The sequence below is a fragment of the Prenolepis imparis genome, unplaced genomic scaffold (assembly GCF_030444845.1).
Source record: "Prenolepis imparis isolate NDT839.2.m4 unplaced genomic scaffold, iyPreImpa1.0 SCAF_2, whole genome shotgun sequence".
Classification (NCBI taxonomy): domain Eukaryota; kingdom Metazoa; phylum Arthropoda; class Insecta; order Hymenoptera; family Formicidae; genus Prenolepis; species Prenolepis imparis.
Genome location: NW_028141160.1, coordinates 19,191,268 through 19,210,561, shown reverse-complemented (window position 1 = coordinate 19,210,561; position 19,294 = coordinate 19,191,268). Strand labels below are relative to the sequence as shown.

Sequence of the window (19,294 nt, the reverse complement as noted above, 5' to 3'; positions counted from 1 at the left end):
GTGTGGGACGAAAAAGCTAAGAATTTACCTACTACTTCGCTTCGCTTTTAAATATACATACATAGAAATTTTTTACGACGCTTATTTTTTTTTTCAACATATTATTAGAACACCGAAGGTTAAATTACACAATCAAAATCTAATGCACGGGCTGGATAGGATCTTAAATAGACACGATAAACATCTTTACCAGCCAATTTCTTTTTACAAATAGCTTATAACTACTGCGTCTGATTAGAGATATCTAAATTGCATATATGAAAGAGATACCAGCGGCACATAATAATGATACATAATAAACACGTTGTTATCAACTCCAATCAGCACTACTGTTTCGCGCGAATCTTTTCATTATTATTATTATTATATTATGAAACAAATATCGACGTATTTCGTTGTGATAAAATGTAAATAGAAAAGAAATGGGAGGAATTAAAATATTTATTAAAATCTATGCAAAACGACATTCACCGAATCTACGTCCACGTCTACGTGATATATGCATAAACCCGATCCTTGTCGTGGAGAGACGTGGGAGAGCAAAGGACGCGAGTTGATAGCGTGCCAGCTGTGCGCAGGAACGGAGGTTAGGTTAGGAATGGCGTTTGGGGGTCGCGGGGTCAACTTGGCGGGATCGAAACTACCCCGATGCGCGATCGCGCTGCAACGACGCGCGTACAGATAAGACGTGCGATAAAAAGAAACAGGCCACTCACCTCGTTGAAGGCCATCTTCTTCGCTACGCTTCCGGATTCGCGGCTGCTTCCGGCGCCTCCTTGCCCCACCGCTCCAACAGAAGGAAATCCGCGCAGGAAGCTACCGGGCTAGTAGTCCCAGCAGCAATAACAGCAGCAGTAGCAGCTGATCTCGCCAGATGTCCAGAGGGGTTGTTGGTCCTCCAACGTAGGGCGACAGCGCATCGAGATGATCGCCAAGAGCACTCGCGACGCAACGTCGATCTCGACGATAACGCGGACGCGAACAACGACGACGAAAACACTCGCGACGACCGACCACCCGTCTGGCAGACGACCTCCGCGAAACACATACGTCACGGGAGAATAGCGGAACCTAACCGCGACCTCACCTTCTTCTCGGGAGAAGATCCCCCGCGAGAGCACACTCCGTCCGCGCGTTTCTTCTTTTTTCTTCCTTTTTTTTTTTCACGACTCGCTCGCTCGACGCGTCGCGCTGCCGATCCGTCGACCTGCTGCCGGGAGGAACCGCGACCGATCTGGCATTCCTCAGGTGGGCACCGTTTCACAGGGGAGCCGCCTCCGGAGCCGCGACGAATTACCAAGAATTCAGCCGCCTTCAGGGACTTTCGGCGTGTCGCTTCGCTGCTGACGACGATCGGGGATCGCGACGACACGACACGACACCACGACGACGACGAAGACGCGCGACGTCTTACCGCGATGCTCGGCGACGTCGGACCGGACGCGCTCGTATATCACAACCGGTCGTCGCCTACCAGCTCGATCGTCCCGTAACCGTTTCTCGCGCGGCACTGTTTTCTCTCTCTTTTTTTCCTCTTCTCGCGTATTTATATCCGTCGCAGAGGTATCCGCAAACAGACGGGCGCCATCTTGCTTTCTGCAGCGGAGCGCCAGCGGAACGGACCGGAATGGCGCGACGACACAGCTGGCGGCGCGAAACGCCGGCTCGACGGTGCTGCCACTTTCGGAATCGGAAACGCGGAACGCGCCGAAAACGGACCGGCCGAATGTATACGCGAACGCGCGCGCGATTTCCGCTTACTTCAGATTGCTTCCATTACTTTTTTTTTTTTTTTCATATTTACACCATTCATTTCCGACCGTGACAATTAACGCCGTATTTGTTTCTTTCGAACGATGATTCCACCTGCAATACAGACAGAGAATAAAATTGATAAAAGTTTATGCCAATGAAACGTTGTCGCTCGATTGATTATATATTGAGCGTTTTTTGCTCTGCATAGAATTTTAATAGGTTAATTTGATTGATTTTTTTCCTAGAATTTTAATACTCACTGCATTCTCTCGTGCAGCTTAATGTTTAAATGTCGAATGGAAACGTAAAGAGTGCATATACATATGCAGACACCGTTATATTATTGTCAGAATATCGTGTTATACTCGCAGAGCCAATTTTACCAAGTCCGATTAGATGAACCGACGCCGTTATAACTAGCAGGTTGGCCAAAACCAAGCATTCATATCGAGTCTATGATTCATGAATTTTTTTTTTTCATGTTGGCACGACTGAATCGTAAAGCCTTATATTTTACAAATAATATTAAATTATTAATTGATCGATAATATCACACAATACTACCTTATATATTATATATTAATATTTATTATATTCTCTGATATAATTTAATATTTAAACCTCTCTCTCTTTCCCTCCCTCCCTCCCTCTCTCTCTCTCTCTCTCTCTCTCTCTCTCTCCCCCTCTCTCTCTCTCTCTCCCTCTCTCTCTCTCTCTCTCCCTCTCTCTCTCTCTCTCTCTCTCTCTCTCTCTCTCTCTCTCTCTCTCTCGCTCTCATCGTTAATAGTTTTGTTAAAATTAACGCTTCATACTCATTATCTTGGATATCTCTCTTGACATTTTACATTTTTTAAGAAATCCTACGTTGTTGTCAATGATATTGATCCCGTATAATATAAATATTTCACCGCATTAAAGCATATTGTCGATCATGCGTAAATTGCACAGAACATGGATTATTCTTATTAGAAAACTTGAAAAGAATGAATAAGAATGATATATAAGAATAAAGAAGAAGAGATCTTTTTCCCGAAACAGAACTTTTGTGTTTACAATATAGAAATGAAATATTATAATACCTTGCATTAATTCTATCGACACAAGCATCTGTATACTGTACTTACGTTATGCGCGTTTGTGAGGTTGCGAGATCGTTGCTTCGCTAAATTCAAACATGTAAGAGTTGTGTTCGTAAATTTACTTTTCGTACAGAGCAGCGTTGGATTGACCAATGAGGAGAGAGGAATTTTTGCTCCTCGCGTCCTGATTTTCGAACACGACCGTTCGCCATATTTAAAATGATTGAAAGATGGCCGTTAGTTGATATAGGAGGTTCCTGGGCGCAGAGTGGGAATCGTGTGGATATTTTATCGCGTCGTAGTTTCATCTGCAGCCAAGTATCGAGTCAACTCTTCGCTCAAGTAGCAGCTTGTTGTGCATACCGAATCGAACTGGACTCTAGGAAAACGATCCATCTCGGGAAGATGGGCCGGTCTCGTTCGAGAACGAAATCGCCGAGCAGGCGGCGTCACAAAAGCAAGCATTCTCGCAAACGATCCAAATCGCGCGAGAAACACTGCAACAATAAATATTCAGACAAGCCGAAAAGTTCTAAATCGAGGTACGTTGCGTTTAACGTGCCATCTGATTCTCTGGCATTTCGCAAGAGAAGTTTTTGGAATTGAGATTATTTTTCTTCGGCCATTTTGTCATGATCCGATACGTTTACGTTTCGACGTTTAAAAAATGTACATTCATGCACTCGCGAATTATTATGTATCTTGTTATGCGTAAACTCGTCGGTTTTATAAAGCGCTTTATCTGGATTCTAAACGCGAGCTGTGGATGATTTGAACAGATTATGTATGTACATATGTTAGAACAAACACTATAGTTATTATTGTGGCTGTTGTTTTTAGAAAACGATCCCATTCTGCATCATCCAGCAGTGGTTCGGAAGCATCGGACGATGTGCACATTGTCAGTCACAAGAAACGCTCGTACAGGGACAGAGATCGAAAAATGGATGAGGTGGAAAGACTAGCAGAAATGGAACGGCAAAGGTAAACAATAGTAATTACGTTTATAATGTTCCTCTTGATAGCTCACGCCGTAGGGTTGAAAAATACATATCATTTTCCAACCTTATTCTTTTATATTTTGTTAAATATCAAGAGTGGAACATTAATTTACAATTATTTTATATCCAAAATTTTTGTTATACGTTATTTTTTATAATTGTGTTGTCAGGAAAAAGAAAGAATTAATGAACAAAATCTTCACTACGAGCACAGCTGGGTAAGAATGTGTAATTATTTCATGGTGGTGGTTTTTATATATTTAAAACTCAAGTTTTCCCTCTGTTTTGCCAAAAACATGCTTGACGTGTCGTATGCAAGTATCAAATTTTTTAATAACTTTTTTAGTAGTCGTATACAGCAAATTTTAATAGTTGATTTAAATAATTTTACCAATAGACTTCAAAATTTACAGCACTTGAAATTTAATGAAGATTTAGCATGTTCTTAACTTCACATTTATAAAAAAAAATGATTCTGAAACGCTCTGGAAGAAGATTGCTGCTTATCTGTCTGCAGACGTCAGCGCGAGGTGGAACAAAAGATGGTAGAAGAGGAAGCAGCCAAACGTATTGAGGAACTTGTACAAAAAAGGGTGGAAGAGGAGCTTGAGAAACGTAAAGAGGAAATTGAAGCAGAGGTGCAAAGACGGGTGGAAGAAGCAAAGAGGGCTATGGAGCGTCAAGTGATGGAGGAGATGGAATGGAGGCAAGCAAAACTACGTGAGGAGGAGAAACGAAGAGAGGTAAGATCTATCGATAGAAATATTGGTCAGTGATAGCCCAAGCGCTGTTATGATCGGTAGAAAATAAATCTAGTATTCTTTTAGTGCAATTATTCCGAAAAGTCGGAACGTGTATAGAATATATTTTCACACAAAACATAACGTTAGTTAATATTATTTATAACTGAGAGATAAATTTGAAGTGATTATCACACAATGTATCGCAACATTTACAGAATACAGAATCTGTATCGAGTGAGAATAGAAAATATCCAAAAGATATATTTGTATTAAAGTTTTGTTATTAATTGTTAAGCCGGGCTAAGTGCAATTTGTAAATCTTTTGTATATTTTAATCTTGATATTATAAAACTACAGGATTTACAAATTGTGTTATTTTTAAGAAATTTTATGATTGAATTTGCGAAGCAGCTCTATTATAGTTCAACATTTTATGATCACAGCGTTTGGGCTTGAAGCATTGCGGTTCGCGATTATATTGTAAGAAATTAAACGAGAAAACCACACTGCTTCGACTTCTCAGCATCCACTGAGGTCGCGTTACTGAGAAGTTGTATTTTATATTATTATGAAAGAGATTCTCTGCTATTATAGGCGCATGTATCGATTATTTATGATCAAATTATTTCTACCATGTACATATATTTATATATCTGTACAACATTATAACCTTTTTCATCACACGATATATGGATTGACGTTTGTGTCAACAATTCTAGAAATTGTGCTTAGACTGCTTTGATTCGTTTGAATCACAGTTCTCATTCGCAATCTCTGTAATTGTTGTGCATGTTGGCAAGTCTGCTTATCAATCTTCTTATATACTTATCAATCTAATTTTAAAAAATGTCCGCGAATATTCAGTTTATCGCATCTTGCAATCTTTAAGAAAAAATAGAAAAGAGAAAATATTATATCTATTTGAAAAAAAAATAATAATCCCAAACTTTGTAATTTATCGATCAAGAAAAGTTTATTATTCTTGAATCTGAAATAAAGTTATTTTTATATAAAATTATAGAAAAATAATTGTCTTCCCTGAACAGTTATTACTGTCAGTTGAATCAGCGTAGTGATAATATTATACTGATATCTCATAAAATGTATATACGTCCAAAAGACACTGCAGATAAAAAAATAGCTTATTATCAGTTATAAATAAAACTTTGTTGGACTTTCTTGACTCAACTATTTTTATATGATTAGATAATATACACAGATATGTTTATAAAAATGTGTAAAGATATCTCTTTATATATATTAAACTTGATTTACTTATATCGCTATTTTATATCAGTTTACGCGTGCGTGCGCGAGAAAATATATATATATATATATATATATATATATATTTTCAATAATATTTTAATATAAATTTCTCTTTCTCTTTCGAACACGTACGTATATAAGTATTACCTTTCAAATTCAAGAGAATTGAGATAGTAATTTCTTATGGTATTATTTCATCCTTCAATATTAATTTTTGAGCTTGCCCAGCGAGATTATTACATATACAGAAATATATTAATTAATATGATAAAGGATCCTGTTATTCAATTTACGCGGCAGATCTAACGGATCAAAAACCGGAAATCATTTTTTATTTTATTTCGTTGATTAAAATTGTACTTACTATCACGTTCCTTGTGTCTATGGACAATTGTTTACTTTTATATTCTTGAAACATCAGCTCGCTCGTTGATTGGACAACAATCCGATTATATAAGTTTATCAAAAGTTTTACTCTCATTGCTTTGCACATTGAGTTTACATTGATTATCTCTACAAGTTTGGGAGAAAGTTTATTAGAAAGGGAAAAGTTAGAGACTTTAAGGGGGCAGAGAATTAGAATCCCATAACGACAAAGCACGACCTAGCGATATATAGGTCATCCTTACTGACTACCAACAGAAGATGCCGGTTTTTTACTCACTGCTGAGTGATTGTCGATGAAGAAGGCATCCCCTACGTGCTGGCGTGAGCTTCATTCAGGTATTATCCAATTTATATATTCATAATTCATTTTATACCAATATTATTATCATCGTTCTTTGTTTCAACACTTTGTACCAGAAAAACCATGTTAGGGCTCATTTTATAGATTCGCTAAATATTTATACCATAGGACACAACGAATTTTCATCGACAGGTCGGGCGGATGGCAACCATTCCATGTAAATGTACTTTAGGGGTATTTATTTTTGAGCTATATCATCTACAGACGTCATTTAGAAAAATTTTATCTACAGAAATAATATTTTACATACAATTCTTACTATTCACACATATTTAATTCTTATCATGCACTTATATCGTTTATGAAAAGAAAGTTTTGTGTATATTCTTTGCATGCACACTGGATTTGTATAAAATTATAAGAACGTCATTTTTTTCGCATTCAAATAACATATTCTTCTAAATCATTGTATTTTTATTTGGGCAGTCTGAGAAAAAAACAGAGTTTGCTGAGATCTAAGAGGAACACATTTGACACAAAAGAAGGAACTGTGTTTATATACATATGTCCTCTGTCACTCTCTATTTCTCTCAATAAGCCATCCTCTTTAAATCTGATTTAAAAATTTTATATTTCCCGAACTTTCCCTTATATATAAAGGTTCTTAGGATGTGTAACACTAGGTTGACATAGCAGCACTATGATTTCGAAAACGAAAGATGTAACAACAGATGGTGATCGACAACATCATTGCTTTGTGTAAACCTATTTCATTGTCATTGTAGGAGGAAGAGCGGAAGAAGCGTGAGGAACTAGAGAGGATTATGGAGGAGAACAACAGAAAAATAGAGGAGGCTCAGAAGAAATTGGTGAGTTATCAAGACAACGTTAACACATTTTACGAAAAGAAGTGTTAACGTGCAATTAAATGCATATTTAACTTAATATCAGGCTGAAGAAAGATTGGCTATGGTTGAAGAACAACGATTGATGGAAGAAGAAAGGCAAAAAATGAGAAAGGAGCATGAAAAGCGCGTTAAGGAGGAACAAAAGAGGATCTTGGGCAAAAACAACTCGAGGCCTAAGTTATCCTTCACTTTAAAGCCGGTTACGTGAGTCTGTGTATTGTTTCATACAGTTTGATGTGATATGTACACAAAATCTTGTCAGTTTTCATACTTGAACCGCGAGAACAGTCGCCGTAGACTGCACCTACATAGATACATTATAGACTTTATAGTGCAGTAACGTAAGAAAAAAATAAGTTCACCCTAATGTATTCAAAGCAGTTGTTGAAATCACACAGGCAAGATTTTATTTGATTGTGATGTTGAGAGATGCATCAAAATTAAATAATTAATTCTTATCTTGTGAGGTTTCAACAGATACAAATGGGATTTCACGTTATGCGAGAATACACTGACATCAGTATGAATAAAGTAAGTTTTTAATCATGAAAAGTATATATACATGTACAATGGTAAAAAGCACATAATATCTTTAATTAATATCTAAAAAAAAAAAAAAAAAGATATTCGTTTTATATATCATATTTGAAAATATTTTTTTGAATAGTTATGTCATGTTCTATCCGATGTAAGTGTATTCTAGCTTATTTAAATGTGTTCTATGATTTATATATACATATGTAATTTGTACATTATAAATCCTCTATTCATCTTAATATACAGAAATGCAATATTTTATTTCAGTGAATGAATCACATACAACATATTAGATCATTGTGCATCGCAAAAATAGTGAATTAATTGTTCATATTGTTAAATTGACTGAATATAATTTCTTACACAAGACATCGTGAATAATAATCGTCATTATAATTTTCATTTTTTACAACAGTTATCTATTTTATGAACATGTTTGAAATAACATACGTTAAAAATAAACAATTTTCACAGCAATGTGATATAATGAAGTAACTATTTTACAATTATATGATTATATGCATTATGTGATTATACACATTCACATTTTTAGAATCTCGATACAAAATGTATTTATTCTGCAAAAATGAGAATGAAATGATGGTTTTACAATACAAAGTCAAATTAAAAGACTAATAGCGATTTTAAAAATTATAAAATTAAATAAGTGTGTACGTGAATAACGTGTATGAACGTGGGTATGACATAAATTACATTATAATACTGTATATCCATTGTTCTACCGCAAGCAAATATTTATCCATATAGGATTGTATACCTACCGCGCATTGTTACTTGTAAAATAAACATGTTTCTAATAAATTACTTGCTATTATTCCGTTAATCGCTCGTCATGCAACGAAAAAAGAGAATGCAAATGTGCTTTCTCAACATATTTACCTAGCAATCCATGACGCATTGTTTATATGCTAATACAAAATTGCTTGCATTAGGATTGAACAGATTATGATTGGAATTGAAACAGTTCTATGCGAAATAGGTTTTCGAAGAAGCATATTTTGGCAGTATTACAGTTGTGTTAGAATCAGAAATTTCACGGCAATTTCGGTGTTACGAATAAACCTTTGCCACGAATGCCAAGACTCGTACCTTGTCCCAAGACATTAACGCCATAAAACGGATTACGTTGCTTGTAAATACATTCGAATCTTCCGCAAGGTGCTTTTTTATTTTTACGATGATCTAAGACAACTAAAAATTATAATGATTTATTTATATATATATATATATATATATATATATATATGTATAGATGTATTTTTCTATTTTTATAGAATTACCTTTCATCGCGTCCTCTATGACTTCCGGATAGAGTTTCTCGGTGACTTCGCTACTTGGCGGATGCAATCGTGGACTTGTATTTATTTCTAACAGCCATACCGAAAAATCATCCGCCACTACGAAATCAGCGCCGTACAATTGAAAGCTGTTTTTACGATTTACCATATTATCTTGAGACGCCAGAAGTGCTCCTATCAGATTTTGCTTTATTCCTGGTCTGATAATTTTTTCCCAAGCCATTTCTCGATCGCGCGATCTAAATTAGCAATTTAGTTGATTAATTAATTAATTTTTAACGGCTTGTAAGAGAGCTTGTAGGATAAATACTTGAGATAATTTTTGAAATTTTGTAGATTCCAGTGAAGCTCCTCAGGTAAATTGGAATTGCATCTTGGCAACTTTCGATACTTTAGCTGCACGGTTGTATTACACAAGTGAATAGATTCGTGAAAATCACTAAGAGTAAAATCTCTCGACGCGAATCGTATTAAGATATCCCTAATTAGATAATCTAAATTATTGAAAACTTTAAAATATACATAAAGATAGTAAAATGCGAAATACTTAAACATCCACACGACAAGAGGTTGCGTACTGGTTATCAAGAACCACTGTCTGATGTCTATTTTTGTTTTATGGACAAGCAGTGGTCGTTCTATAAAAATTATAATATCACATTACTTCTTTAGAACATTGAATTTCTTTATTGTACGTTTTACACTATTATGTTATAATACGAATGATTTTTTTCAGATGTGTTACCTATATATTTCTGTACAACATATTCAGTATTTTCTTTCGCTGCCTGATTTATTTTGGCAAGGATACCGACTAAAGAACGCTTTAAAACAATTCCACGTCCCAAACTATCGTCGCCCGGTTTTAAAATCCAAATATTACGTATACCGTCGATCTTGCTTTGCGATCGATATTTTATCATTGTTTTTATTACATTGCGCACAGATGTTACAAGTTCCTATAAATTCCAAATTTTTTAAAATCATTTCTTCTCAAGATATATATATATATGAGAAAAAAATAATATTAGAATGTTTATATTCACATTTATGTCAACTTTATCGCTTTCTTTCAATAAAACACGTTCGTATATTATTTTGTAGTACCAATCTAGAAATTGATTCCATGCAGATGGAGGAGCATTCTCATAATCCTTATGGTCAATGTCTTCGTGTGCTTGGACGCTGAAAACGGTTTTGTATTTGTATAATACATTATATTTGTATAATACAAATATTTTTTACAAACCTTATATATTCCATACAACGCTCCAAGGCGAATAAAATTGCATCTATGGGGATTGTGCCATTCGGAGACCAGACGTTCTTCGCTCCTACCAAATTGGTGAGTAATAAAAACCACTTTAAAATTCCAAAACACGCAGTAATGTAATAATCTTGTCTAAACTCGTTCATTTGTGCTGACTATGTGAAATAATTTAATATGTATTAATATATTTAAAATGTATTAACATAATTTATATATTTTATATGTTGTATAATTTTCAAACGTGTGATATTTATACTTGATACATGTTGTAGCATCGAGGAAACTGTATATTTGACACGTCTGTTTCGTAAAACCAATAGGCATTTTCCAGATTATTACACATATCAATCTAAATATTTCATTAATGTAAAAATTGTGTATTTCGCATTATGCAGCATATTTTTGAACTAAATTATAACCTTTAATACTAATACCTTTGACGTAAAATAACTGCCAGCAAATTTATTCACAATAGTCTTGTCGTCCGCTCTTATATTAGGTCTCTTATATGTATACCATATAAAATCTGCAGGAGTTTGAAGCAATTTTTCGATTTGTTCTAAGCCATCTGTATGAAATGAGAAAGTGAACTTTCAAATTAATTTAATTCGAACGAAGAAAGTATTTAAAATACAACCTTCATACGTGTCAGGAGTCATTGAAATCATTTTTCTAATTGCTCTTTTCTCGAGCCAGCCTCTATTTGTCAATGGTTTTCTCAGAGCCGGAAACGTACCGCAGATTACATAATATTTATGCTCAGTTATGGCTTTCGTCAAGATCTTTAATAGAATATTTATCTTTGCTTCGTCGTTTGTTACTAACTTTAAATAATCTGTCAATATTATGTTCCCATTTTCCTGATCGTTTTCTCTGTCTTTCGCTTCTAATAATTCTTCCAGATTCTCACGATTGCAACAAATCTCAGCATCCACAGTTTTGATCTTCTCGATCGCGCTTGGCGAATCATTGTTCAATTTTGGAACTGTTAGAACTAATTGTAAATTTTTTTCTTCATTGCTTGTGCTTTTTGGACAGATCTGCAATTTAAAAAAATTATAAATCATAATGCTGATTTTTTAAAATAAATTAGAAAAATCTGCAATCTGTAGAATCTTTCGATTCAAACCTGCCAACTTTTGAAATGTTTTCTAATTGTGCAATTTTTTGAAGTTAAAGTTATCTGCCATTTATTGTTAGATTGATTGTCTGTACAAATTATTGAATTGTTGTTGCTGTCGTACTGCATGTTGTGTGCAATTTTTTTTTGTATTTTCGAATAATTTCTTAAAATATTTGATCTTTAAACTTGACAATTTGCTGCAAAAGCGTCAATTTATTGCTTTCGTTTTACTTTTATCGATTATCGTGTGACTCGATAACCTACATTCATGTTTTATAGCATGAATCTTTAGCCACGATTAACAAATATCTTCGAAAATGTATTATACATATATCCTCGAATTAATGCAAATCTGTTATTCTTGTATTTTATTCATTAAATTTCTTTCCATTTGTTATAGATTTTGGTATCTCTTCAATGTTTTCTTTATTGATTCATTCAGGTACTTCTCTACTGCAGGATTTTGAAAGATTGGCTTCTGAATCTTAGTCTGATATTTTGAGTTTGTGATAGATAATTTCTGATCATTATCTTTACATTTGTCTTGAGGATACTTAAAATCCGGACATTCCAATTGTTTTTTTGGAGGAAAAGTTGGAAACGTTTTTGATAAAATTTTATCATTTTTATTTATTTTTTGAATGACGTTTTCGACAGTTTTTATCACGTATCTATTTTTTATAGCTTGTTCTTTTATTCGTGTAGAATTATTGCTTCTGCTATCAAATGCACTAATATTGGAAACTTTTTTATTTGTTTGTCGCGACATTTCAAGATTTCCTTATACAAAAAATTTTGAACAATATGAATTTAAATTTAAATTGTGAGCGAAAGAATTGCTCAAAATCCTATTGAACTTATTTTCATTCAAAGAACTTTTTTTTTGTTTCGATATTTTTCGACATTTCACATAATAAAATTTTTTACGATGGTGGGAGTAAAACAGTTGCTAGTGGTATAATGGTAACATTTATTGATTGTATACATATACTTGTGTAGATAGAATTCGAGAATTGATCAACAGTAAAGAGGAAGATAACGAATAACAAGTGCGATTGATAGGCTTTTCGATTATTTGGTCAGACTTAAGCCGACAGCGTATATGTCGGTGATATTCGCTAGAACTTTATTTTTCTTATGATGTATTTGTTTCTTCGGGAAGCTACGGGTTTTACTCTTAATCATCGACGCGGAGGTGGCCTTTGCTGTTGGCGTAAGCAAGGACGGCAGTGGCGATACTTGTGGCGAAGTCGTCACGTTTCTCTTGTATTTCTTCACAGCATTTCGCATCGCAGTTTTGATGATCTAATAAAAAAAAATGGAAAATGAAAAAACACTTCCCAAGCATATCGAATAATAAGAAAAATTTATACGTGAACCTTTTCCTCATTTTTTCTCAATGGTTTCTCAGATTTAGACATCATGTTCGCCGATTGCTCCTGAAGAGCCATGATTTTCGAGATTAACGTTTGTCTCGTCGGAGACTTATCTCGTTTGCTGCTCGCAGTGTCGGTGAATGTGCGTGACTTTCGTGCTGGTTTATGCGGAGAACTTTTTCCATTTCTCAAAGGTTTAATTTGATTATTCTGTGGAACAACGAAAGTATCAAGTAATTGTTTTTGTTTCGATGTTGTCTCTTCTCTAATTGAATTTCAATTACCTGAATGTTAGTTCTGGACGAAGTTATCTTATTGATAGATGTGTTTGCCGAAGTGCTCTTTGTCAGAGTTTCCGTTTTCTCATCAAAAATTGATGTCTTCATCGGCGCAGTCGCTGGAAGTGTCAGTTTCGATTTAGGCGAGTCCGTGTTATAATAAGAGTACAATTCTTGATCAAGTTGAATCTCTAGCTCCTCGATAAGATCGACGATTACCGGCCCGATGTTGTTATGCACTACCGATTTCTTTTTCATCTAAAGACGCAAATAAAATGCGCTATCGATATTTGCAATATTAAATTGTTATCTTTATAAACTCACCATCGGAGACTTTGCGATTAAGCTGGCTTTCGAATCTTGATTTAAACTCGATTTCTTTTCGCAAGTGGTGAGGCGAGTACCCTGAAGAGACAAAGCGGCTCCCAAATACGGCTGGCAGTTCGGCATTCGTTGTTTGTATGCTAACTCAAAATCTCCGGTATTTGCATTTTTATCTTCTCGAAAGTCCACCACGACTACCCAAAAAAATATGATAATACTTTAGAAGAAAAGCGATTTTTTAAATCAAATTATCAAGTACCTTTAATGGTGTCTTCCATCACTTGTCGACATAATCGCGTAGTGACACTGGTGGAATAGCTCATGTTCGGATGACTGTTGATCTCGATTAACCACACAGAAAAATCCTCCATGATCATAAAATCGGCACCATACAATTCGAAACTATTTTTCCGTCGATCCATAGCCTCTTGACTAGCCAATAACGAGCCTACCAGACCTTGCTTCATTCCAGGATAGATTAGCTCATCCCATGCATCACTGTGACCTTGAGATCTGAAGAATTTTCATGAAAGCTCTTTAAGAATTATTATTTCATTTTTATATATGTGCAGGAATATTACTTTTTTATTGAAGAGATAGATGTAATAACAAAAAGTGAGTTTAAGAAAAGTTTAATTCTTCATATGACGTACTTGAGAAACTCCTTGAATGTCGTGGCGTCCCACATATTGTCTGTGGGTAGAGCGGGGTCCCTGTCGCCGCAATTATTGTATTTGCATTGTATCGCGTGATTGCACAGATGGATCGACTCGTGAAAGTCATCTAAACTGAATTTTTGCGAACAAAAACGAAGGTAACTCTCTCTGTAAATAAGCAATAAAATGACGAACCTTGCACTAGCGGCAATTAAATGGAGACAGACTAGCAGATAATTTGCATTCTGTGTCTGCGGATATTTATATCCGTAAATTTAACTACCAAGGAAACGGGACCGCGCGCTTTAAATGTTAACGAGGCATAAAATTGATTATTACCCTAGTTCCGGAGCTCTATCATTTATTTCTTATAGTCAAGTCGCTATTGTGCCCGTTAATTGTTCTGGCGTGAGCCAGATGTTGTAAAATGTCGTGACTTATCTAAAAATCCTTGGTATATTTATGTACCTGTACATCCAGAGAGTTAAAGGTTGAGTGCACGTCACGATGAACCATTGTCTTATGTCGAATTTTGTATTGTGAATGAGTAATGGCCGTTCTAAAAATAGAGAAATAATCAAATTGTTTTTAATTAATTGTATTAATCGTATTAAAAAGATGCCTGAGAAGTTATTCTTTTTTTAATTATTAATCCGAAAGTTTTATTACCAATGTATTTTTGCACAACGTATCGTGTGTCTGGTTTGCCTGTTGGATTTACTTTTGCCATCACATCTTCCAATTTGTTCATTAGAACGATACCGCGTCCTCGGCTCTTGTTTCCAGGTTTCAAGATCCACAAGTTCATTATGCCATCCATATCTATCTGCGGCCAATATTTTCTCATCTTTTTTAATATGTGCTTTGAAGCCAGAACATATTTCTGCAAATATGATATAATAATCTTTTAAATTATAATTTAATATATAATATATTTTTAATATCTAAATAGTATATTAATAAGTAAAGTGAATAAAAAATAAAGAAATGATTATTTGTCGACAGGTATCTTACGTTAAAGGGCACGTTGGTGTGAATGAAGAGAGTTTCACCACGAATGATCTGATAATACCAGCTAATAAATTGATCCCACTGATGAGACCAGACTCTTTCAACCTCCTGATCGATGTCTTCGTGCGATTGGGTACTGATATAATCGTTGCATCGTTTGATTGCAAAATCTAGAGCCTTGAGAGGTATCGTACCAGTTAGCGAACGCACGACGTCTTCGTTCTCAGCATTGACTTTATCCACTAACCATTTCAAGAGACTCAAACAACTTGTAAGTCTAACAAAATATAATTTATAAACTTTCATTATTAGTTAATATATTAATTGAATAATTTTATTCAATAGACAATCGATCAACACTCACCGAAAATCCTCGATGAAGGCGTGCATCTGGTCGCTCTGATATATGTTGTAGCAACGTGGAAATAAAGTGTTAGCCACTCCAGCTTCGTAATACCAGTGCATTTGTCTGACGCTTGAACACAAGCCCACCTGAATAATTGATTTTCGAAGAAGTACATGCAGCTTTTCCCTAACGTTTCGACGGCACGCTCGTCAAAAGCGTGTATTGTCGACAACGCGCTATATCCTCTATCTAAACATTATACTTTACAAATATTTTTCAAACGTCTGAATTAGGTTTGCCAATTTTTTTCACAAAACAAATCTTTTGCAACTAATTTTTTACTGAAGAAAAGTGATTATTCCGCATTACATTTGAATCGTAAATTCTAGATTATATGGAGTCTATAAATAGAATTTAAAAATACAGCAATTGAGTGATTCGCTAATGATACCTTGGACGTAAAACCAGCACGACAATATCGATTGAACACAGTAGTTTTATTATCTTGCGCGGGCCAGCCGGGCCAGTCGGACCCCGTATTCCAGAGGAAGTCGACAGTGTGATTGGTAAGCATTTTTGATACCAATAAACGTTCGTTTTGCTCATCCTTCAAATCGCTGATCCCAGCCAATAAAATTACCGGGCTGGAATCGACGCTAAAATGCTGATCAGCTGAAACAATTGTTAGCTTTAAAAATATAAAATATAGATTATAAAACACAAATATTCAGCATTTTTTTTCAGCAAAGTAAAGTTTTTTTATTAAAGTGAAGAAGTCTATTAGAAGTTGTAAGAGTGCAGAGTGATTTATTATACCGCTACTGTTTTTGCGATAAAATTTCTCGCGCCATCCTCTTTTCAGCATGCAATCGCGAATGACCCGTGACTTGCCATAAATCATAAAAGTATGATGGGCAGTTATAGCGTCCTTCACGATTTGCTTGATACGCAAAAATCGTTCGTGAAGGGTCGGTTCTAAAGGCGGTTCTAAAGGCAGTTCTGAAGACAATTCGATTTTATTCTCTGAACAATTTGGTTCTTCTATAAAAAAAATTATTTAAAATGTACAATTACTTTTAATATTTTTAACTTATTTACTTTTAAAAATAATTTTAATAAATTTGTTCAACCTTCCAGAGTTTTAATATCACAATTTGTCGCATTAGTGTTTGTCACCACTTCCTCTCCGGAATTTTCATCTTCGTTCTCGACATTTTCTTTCGTATTCTTTTTATTTTCGCTTGAACTTTCCAGGCTTGAAGAGGACCCATCGTTGGCATTCATGTAGCGGATCTGAGAACCGCAAAGTTTTCCCACGCAAATGCGTAATCAGTGATTTTCATGGATTCTTCATCGCTCCGCAGATTTCAGCAAAAAAGAAGTGTGTGTAAAGGAAGCGTCGTTATTTTAATCTGAAACTATTTTGCGTAATGATGTTTATATACTTACAATTTCTTTAGATTAATTTAAGGACACAACAAAATTTTTATATTATTAATAATCTATAAAATATTTCATATAAACTATAAAATTATTAAAAGTAGAACTTGAAAAGCAAATATGAAAAGCGCATGCTTAATTTTCAATGCCATTTAATAGGTCGTGATGAAATCACTGCGCCACTTCTGATACCTGTTGAATCCTCGATAGTTGCCTATGAACACATTTCTTGCAGGTATTAATAAATATTCTCGCGAGACTAATTAAAGATTGTTACTTTCAGAGAACCAAGCAGAAAAGTAAATAGAACATAGCCGCACGATGAATGGTGAGCGAAGATGATATACGGATGGAAGTGGAGGCAAGACTGAACGATGACGACGAGGACACACGCGAGTCAGATGGTAGAATCTGATATTTCGCAGGCGCGCGCCGCAGGGATGTTTTAAGGTGCCCCTGTTAGAAGCAATTGGATCACGATGATATCTCACCGCGGGAATCATTTAATGAAATCCTTCGTTCTCTTCCTTTGAGTCTATTAAAAAGCCAATCATCTCGAATCAATTGAGAAAAGTTCAGAGAAAATTTGATGTATTTTCGTCGCATAGTAAGTAAAATTTTATAAGATAATGTCTCAGTTCTTTTGATTGTAAAACAACAGTTCTATTTATGTTAAAAAAAATTAATAATTGTTTGAAGAAAAATTCCGAAAGGAAATTCTTGAAGTGTCGAAGACATTTATGATTGTATAAGACGCTTTCGAGTATCTCCTAATTGTTGGGAGTGACATATGCATGACGAACAAGCACTAGACTAAATGGTCGCGTTAACCTGGGCAATAAAAGCGGATGAAACGTTCCTGAACACGTGAGTTGTGCAGGTGATGGTTGAACGGTGGCTTACGAGCAGCGTACCAGGCACACCCCCGCGGCACAATTGCCGCGCAACCAACCCCCCGGGTCGGAATATAGGCAAGGAAGTCAAAGCAATCGCATGGTTAATCGGATCACGCTCCTCTCTCCTCTTTGCTTTGCGTGCATTCTGACCTACTTACACGGCTGCATCTCCGGTCGCGTGGAGAAGGCAGGTCGCGGCAGGTGGCGGCGTGATGAATCGCTCGTTCGTTCGGCTTGGTATTTTCGTTAATTGCAAAGGGAGGTTTGATCCTCGTCATCTGATAATGTCTATTTTCGGAAACCGGCCGAATCCGTTTCCAAATTCGACATTGATCGCGTGCGAGATAGGACGCACGCGGAACGAGATCTACTTTGAGATTTTGAGAAATTTGTTTAACAAAATATTAATAGAACACGAAACACCGAGAATTTATTGGACGAATGATCTGACTGACAGACGGTGTTGGAGAAATGAAGATCGCGAGACGCGATGACATATAGGAAATATATATGTATATATATGAATAAATGTCTGTAAAACATAATTTTCTCTCTTATATAAATGTTATTTGACACGGTAGAACGAATTTATTATCTGAAAACTTTATATACATTACTTTATGTAAATATCTCTGATTACCTAATCTCTTATTTTTCAACATTAGTCTCGTTCTCATTCTATATGACTATGTCACCAAGATATTATCAGCGAACTTTTTCCGCTTTTTTATTTGCCTTGCAACTATTATTTGGATCGAGCAAGTGTCAAGGTTACGCGACCTTTAACAGTAACAAAAACGTTTCTCATGTATTGTACTAGCTCATGTACAGCAATGAATCGTTAAGAATTTATCATGTATATATAATTTTCATTTATTTTTTAGCGATTAATAATGATCCAATTCTTTGTAATACTATTATTTTTCTATTATAAATTATTATTTCTATTATTAAATCTATTATGTGTTAAGAATGTTTTGCTCATCAAAATCCATTTGATAATTAGTAATAAAAATCATAATTCTTTAATTAAACCACATTTTAATTAATAAATTTAATTAAATGCTAGAATAGAATATAATATGTATAATATTTTCTGTAATATTTTCTTCAGTTATTAGAATGTAAATATTTTTCTTATTTATATATTCTTTATGCCTGCTTTTCTTAAAATAATATGCATCTTTGCTTTCTCATTTTATTAAGAATAATTTTTTATATGTCATAATTTTGTATTTAATGTGTTTTTTTTAATACAACGACGATGTTCTTCCA

General features: G+C 34.9%; 5 protein-coding genes across 10 annotated transcripts in view; 1 reads left to right on the top strand and 4 right to left on the bottom strand.

Moving 5' to 3' along the window:
- Gckiii (Germinal centre kinase III) overlaps window positions 1–2,156 on the bottom strand; it is a 91,891-nt gene extending 89,735 nt beyond the window's left edge. Inside the window, exons 1-2 of the mRNA XM_083031574.1 lie at window positions 2,016–2,156; window positions 717–1,866 (exon numbers count right to left, since the gene is read on the bottom strand). Coding sequence (XP_082887700.1) covers window positions 717–731 — 15 coding nt within the window. The 5' untranslated portion in view covers window positions 732–1,866; window positions 2,016–2,156. The remainder of the gene's footprint in view (window positions 1–716; window positions 1,867–2,015) is intronic.
- A 908-nt stretch (window positions 2,157–3,064) lies between these two features.
- Window positions 3,065–18,564, top strand: Arglu1 (Arginine and glutamate rich 1). Of its 6 annotated transcripts, none has more exons than XM_083031561.1 (12): window positions 3,065–3,376; window positions 3,675–3,818; window positions 4,006–4,053; window positions 4,353–4,578; window positions 7,321–7,404; window positions 7,487–9,159; window positions 9,276–10,644; window positions 15,332–15,608; window positions 15,683–15,976; window positions 16,073–16,249; window positions 16,938–17,064; window positions 17,407–18,564. In XM_083031561.1, the coding sequence occupies exons 1-6, from the start codon at window positions 3,240–3,242 to the stop codon at window positions 7,649–7,651; spliced, it is 804 nt and encodes a 267-aa protein (XP_082887687.1). In that variant the 5' UTR covers window positions 3,065–3,239; the 3' UTR covers window positions 7,652–9,159; window positions 9,276–10,644; window positions 15,332–15,608; window positions 15,683–15,976; window positions 16,073–16,249; window positions 16,938–17,064; window positions 17,407–18,564. The 6 variants fall into 6 exon arrangements, with proteins under 6 accessions (XP_082887687.1, XP_082887685.1, XP_082887684.1 ...); XM_083031559.1 differs by having other exon boundaries at window positions 15,683–16,249; window positions 17,407–17,730; window positions 17,823–18,564; XM_083031558.1 differs by having other exon boundaries at window positions 15,683–16,249.
- On the bottom strand, window positions 9,035–9,522 carry LOC145932554 (tubulin monoglycylase TTLL3-like). The gene is made up of 2 exons (XM_083031565.1): window positions 9,282–9,522; window positions 9,035–9,192 (listed from the first exon to the last, which is right to left on the bottom strand). Exons 1-2 carry the CDS (start codon window positions 9,520–9,522, stop codon window positions 9,035–9,037), a joined length of 399 nt encoding a protein of 132 aa, XP_082887691.1.
- Window positions 10,820–12,237, bottom strand: LOC145932933 (tubulin monoglycylase TTLL3). The gene is made up of 4 exons (XM_083032160.1): window positions 11,699–12,237; window positions 11,207–11,609; window positions 11,004–11,137; window positions 10,820–10,918 (listed from the first exon to the last, which is right to left on the bottom strand). Exons 1-4 carry the CDS (start codon window positions 11,816–11,818, stop codon window positions 10,820–10,822), a joined length of 756 nt encoding a protein of 251 aa, XP_082888286.1. The 5' UTR covers window positions 11,819–12,237.
- Window positions 12,539–16,967, bottom strand: LOC145932552 (tubulin glycylase 3A). Its single transcript, XM_083031557.1, has 13 exons — window positions 16,814–16,967; window positions 16,500–16,724; window positions 16,135–16,355; window positions 15,702–15,829; window positions 15,341–15,614; window positions 14,996–15,209; window positions 14,795–14,885; window positions 14,324–14,494; window positions 13,930–14,183; window positions 13,671–13,864; window positions 13,353–13,604; window positions 13,072–13,278; window positions 12,539–12,997 (listed from the first exon to the last, which is right to left on the bottom strand). Exons 1-13 carry the CDS (start codon window positions 16,965–16,967, stop codon window positions 12,764–12,766), a joined length of 2,619 nt encoding a protein of 872 aa, XP_082887683.1. The 3' UTR covers window positions 12,539–12,763.
- Window positions 18,565–19,294: the final 730 nt, after the last annotated feature.

What these genes read in the sequence shown, in the direction of transcription:
- Arglu1 (XM_083031561.1), top strand. Translation starts at nt 3,240, where the DNA reads ATGGGCCGGTCTCGTTCGAGAACGAAATCGCCGAGCAGGCGGCGTCAC. An exon ending in AGGAGGAGAAACGAAGAGAG is followed by an intron (nt 4,579 to 7,320) that starts GTAAGATCTATC and finishes TTGTCATTGTAG; the next exon opens with GAGGAAGAGCGGAAGAAGCG. An exon ending in AGGAGGCTCAGAAGAAATTG is followed by an intron (nt 7,405 to 7,486) that starts GTGAGTTATCAA and finishes ACTTAATATCAG; the next exon opens with GCTGAAGAAAGATTGGCTAT.
- LOC145932554 (XM_083031565.1), bottom strand. Translation starts at nt 9,522, where the DNA reads ATGGCTTGGGAAAAAATTATCAGACCAGGAATAAAGCAAAATCTGATA. An exon ending in CATAGAGGACGCGATGAAAG is followed by an intron (nt 9,193 to 9,281) that starts GTAATTCTATAA and finishes TATAATTTTTAG; the next exon opens with TTGTCTTAGATCATCGTAAA.
- LOC145932552 (XM_083031557.1), bottom strand. Translation starts at nt 16,967, where the DNA reads ATGAATGCCAACGATGGGTCCTCTTCAAGCCTGGAAAGTTCAAGCGAA. An exon ending in TTAACTCTCTGGATGTACAG is followed by an intron (nt 14,495 to 14,794) that starts GTACATAAATAT and finishes GCTTATTTACAG; the next exon opens with AGAGAGTTACCTTCGTTTTT. An exon ending in ACATTCAAGGAGTTTCTCAA is followed by an intron (nt 14,184 to 14,323) that starts GTACGTCATATG and finishes AAAATTCTTCAG; the next exon opens with ATCTCAAGGTCACAGTGATG.
- LOC145932933 (XM_083032160.1), bottom strand. Translation starts at nt 11,818, where the DNA reads ATGCAGTACGACAGCAACAACAATTCAATAATTTGTACAGACAATCAA. An exon ending in AACATTTCAAAAGTTGGCAG is followed by an intron (nt 11,610 to 11,698) that starts GTTTGAATCGAA and finishes TTTAAATTGCAG; the next exon opens with ATCTGTCCAAAAAGCACAAG. An exon ending in GCAGTTATTTTACGTCAAAG is followed by an intron (nt 10,919 to 11,003) that starts GTATTAGTATTA and finishes TGAAATATTTAG; the next exon opens with ATTGATATGTGTAATAATCT.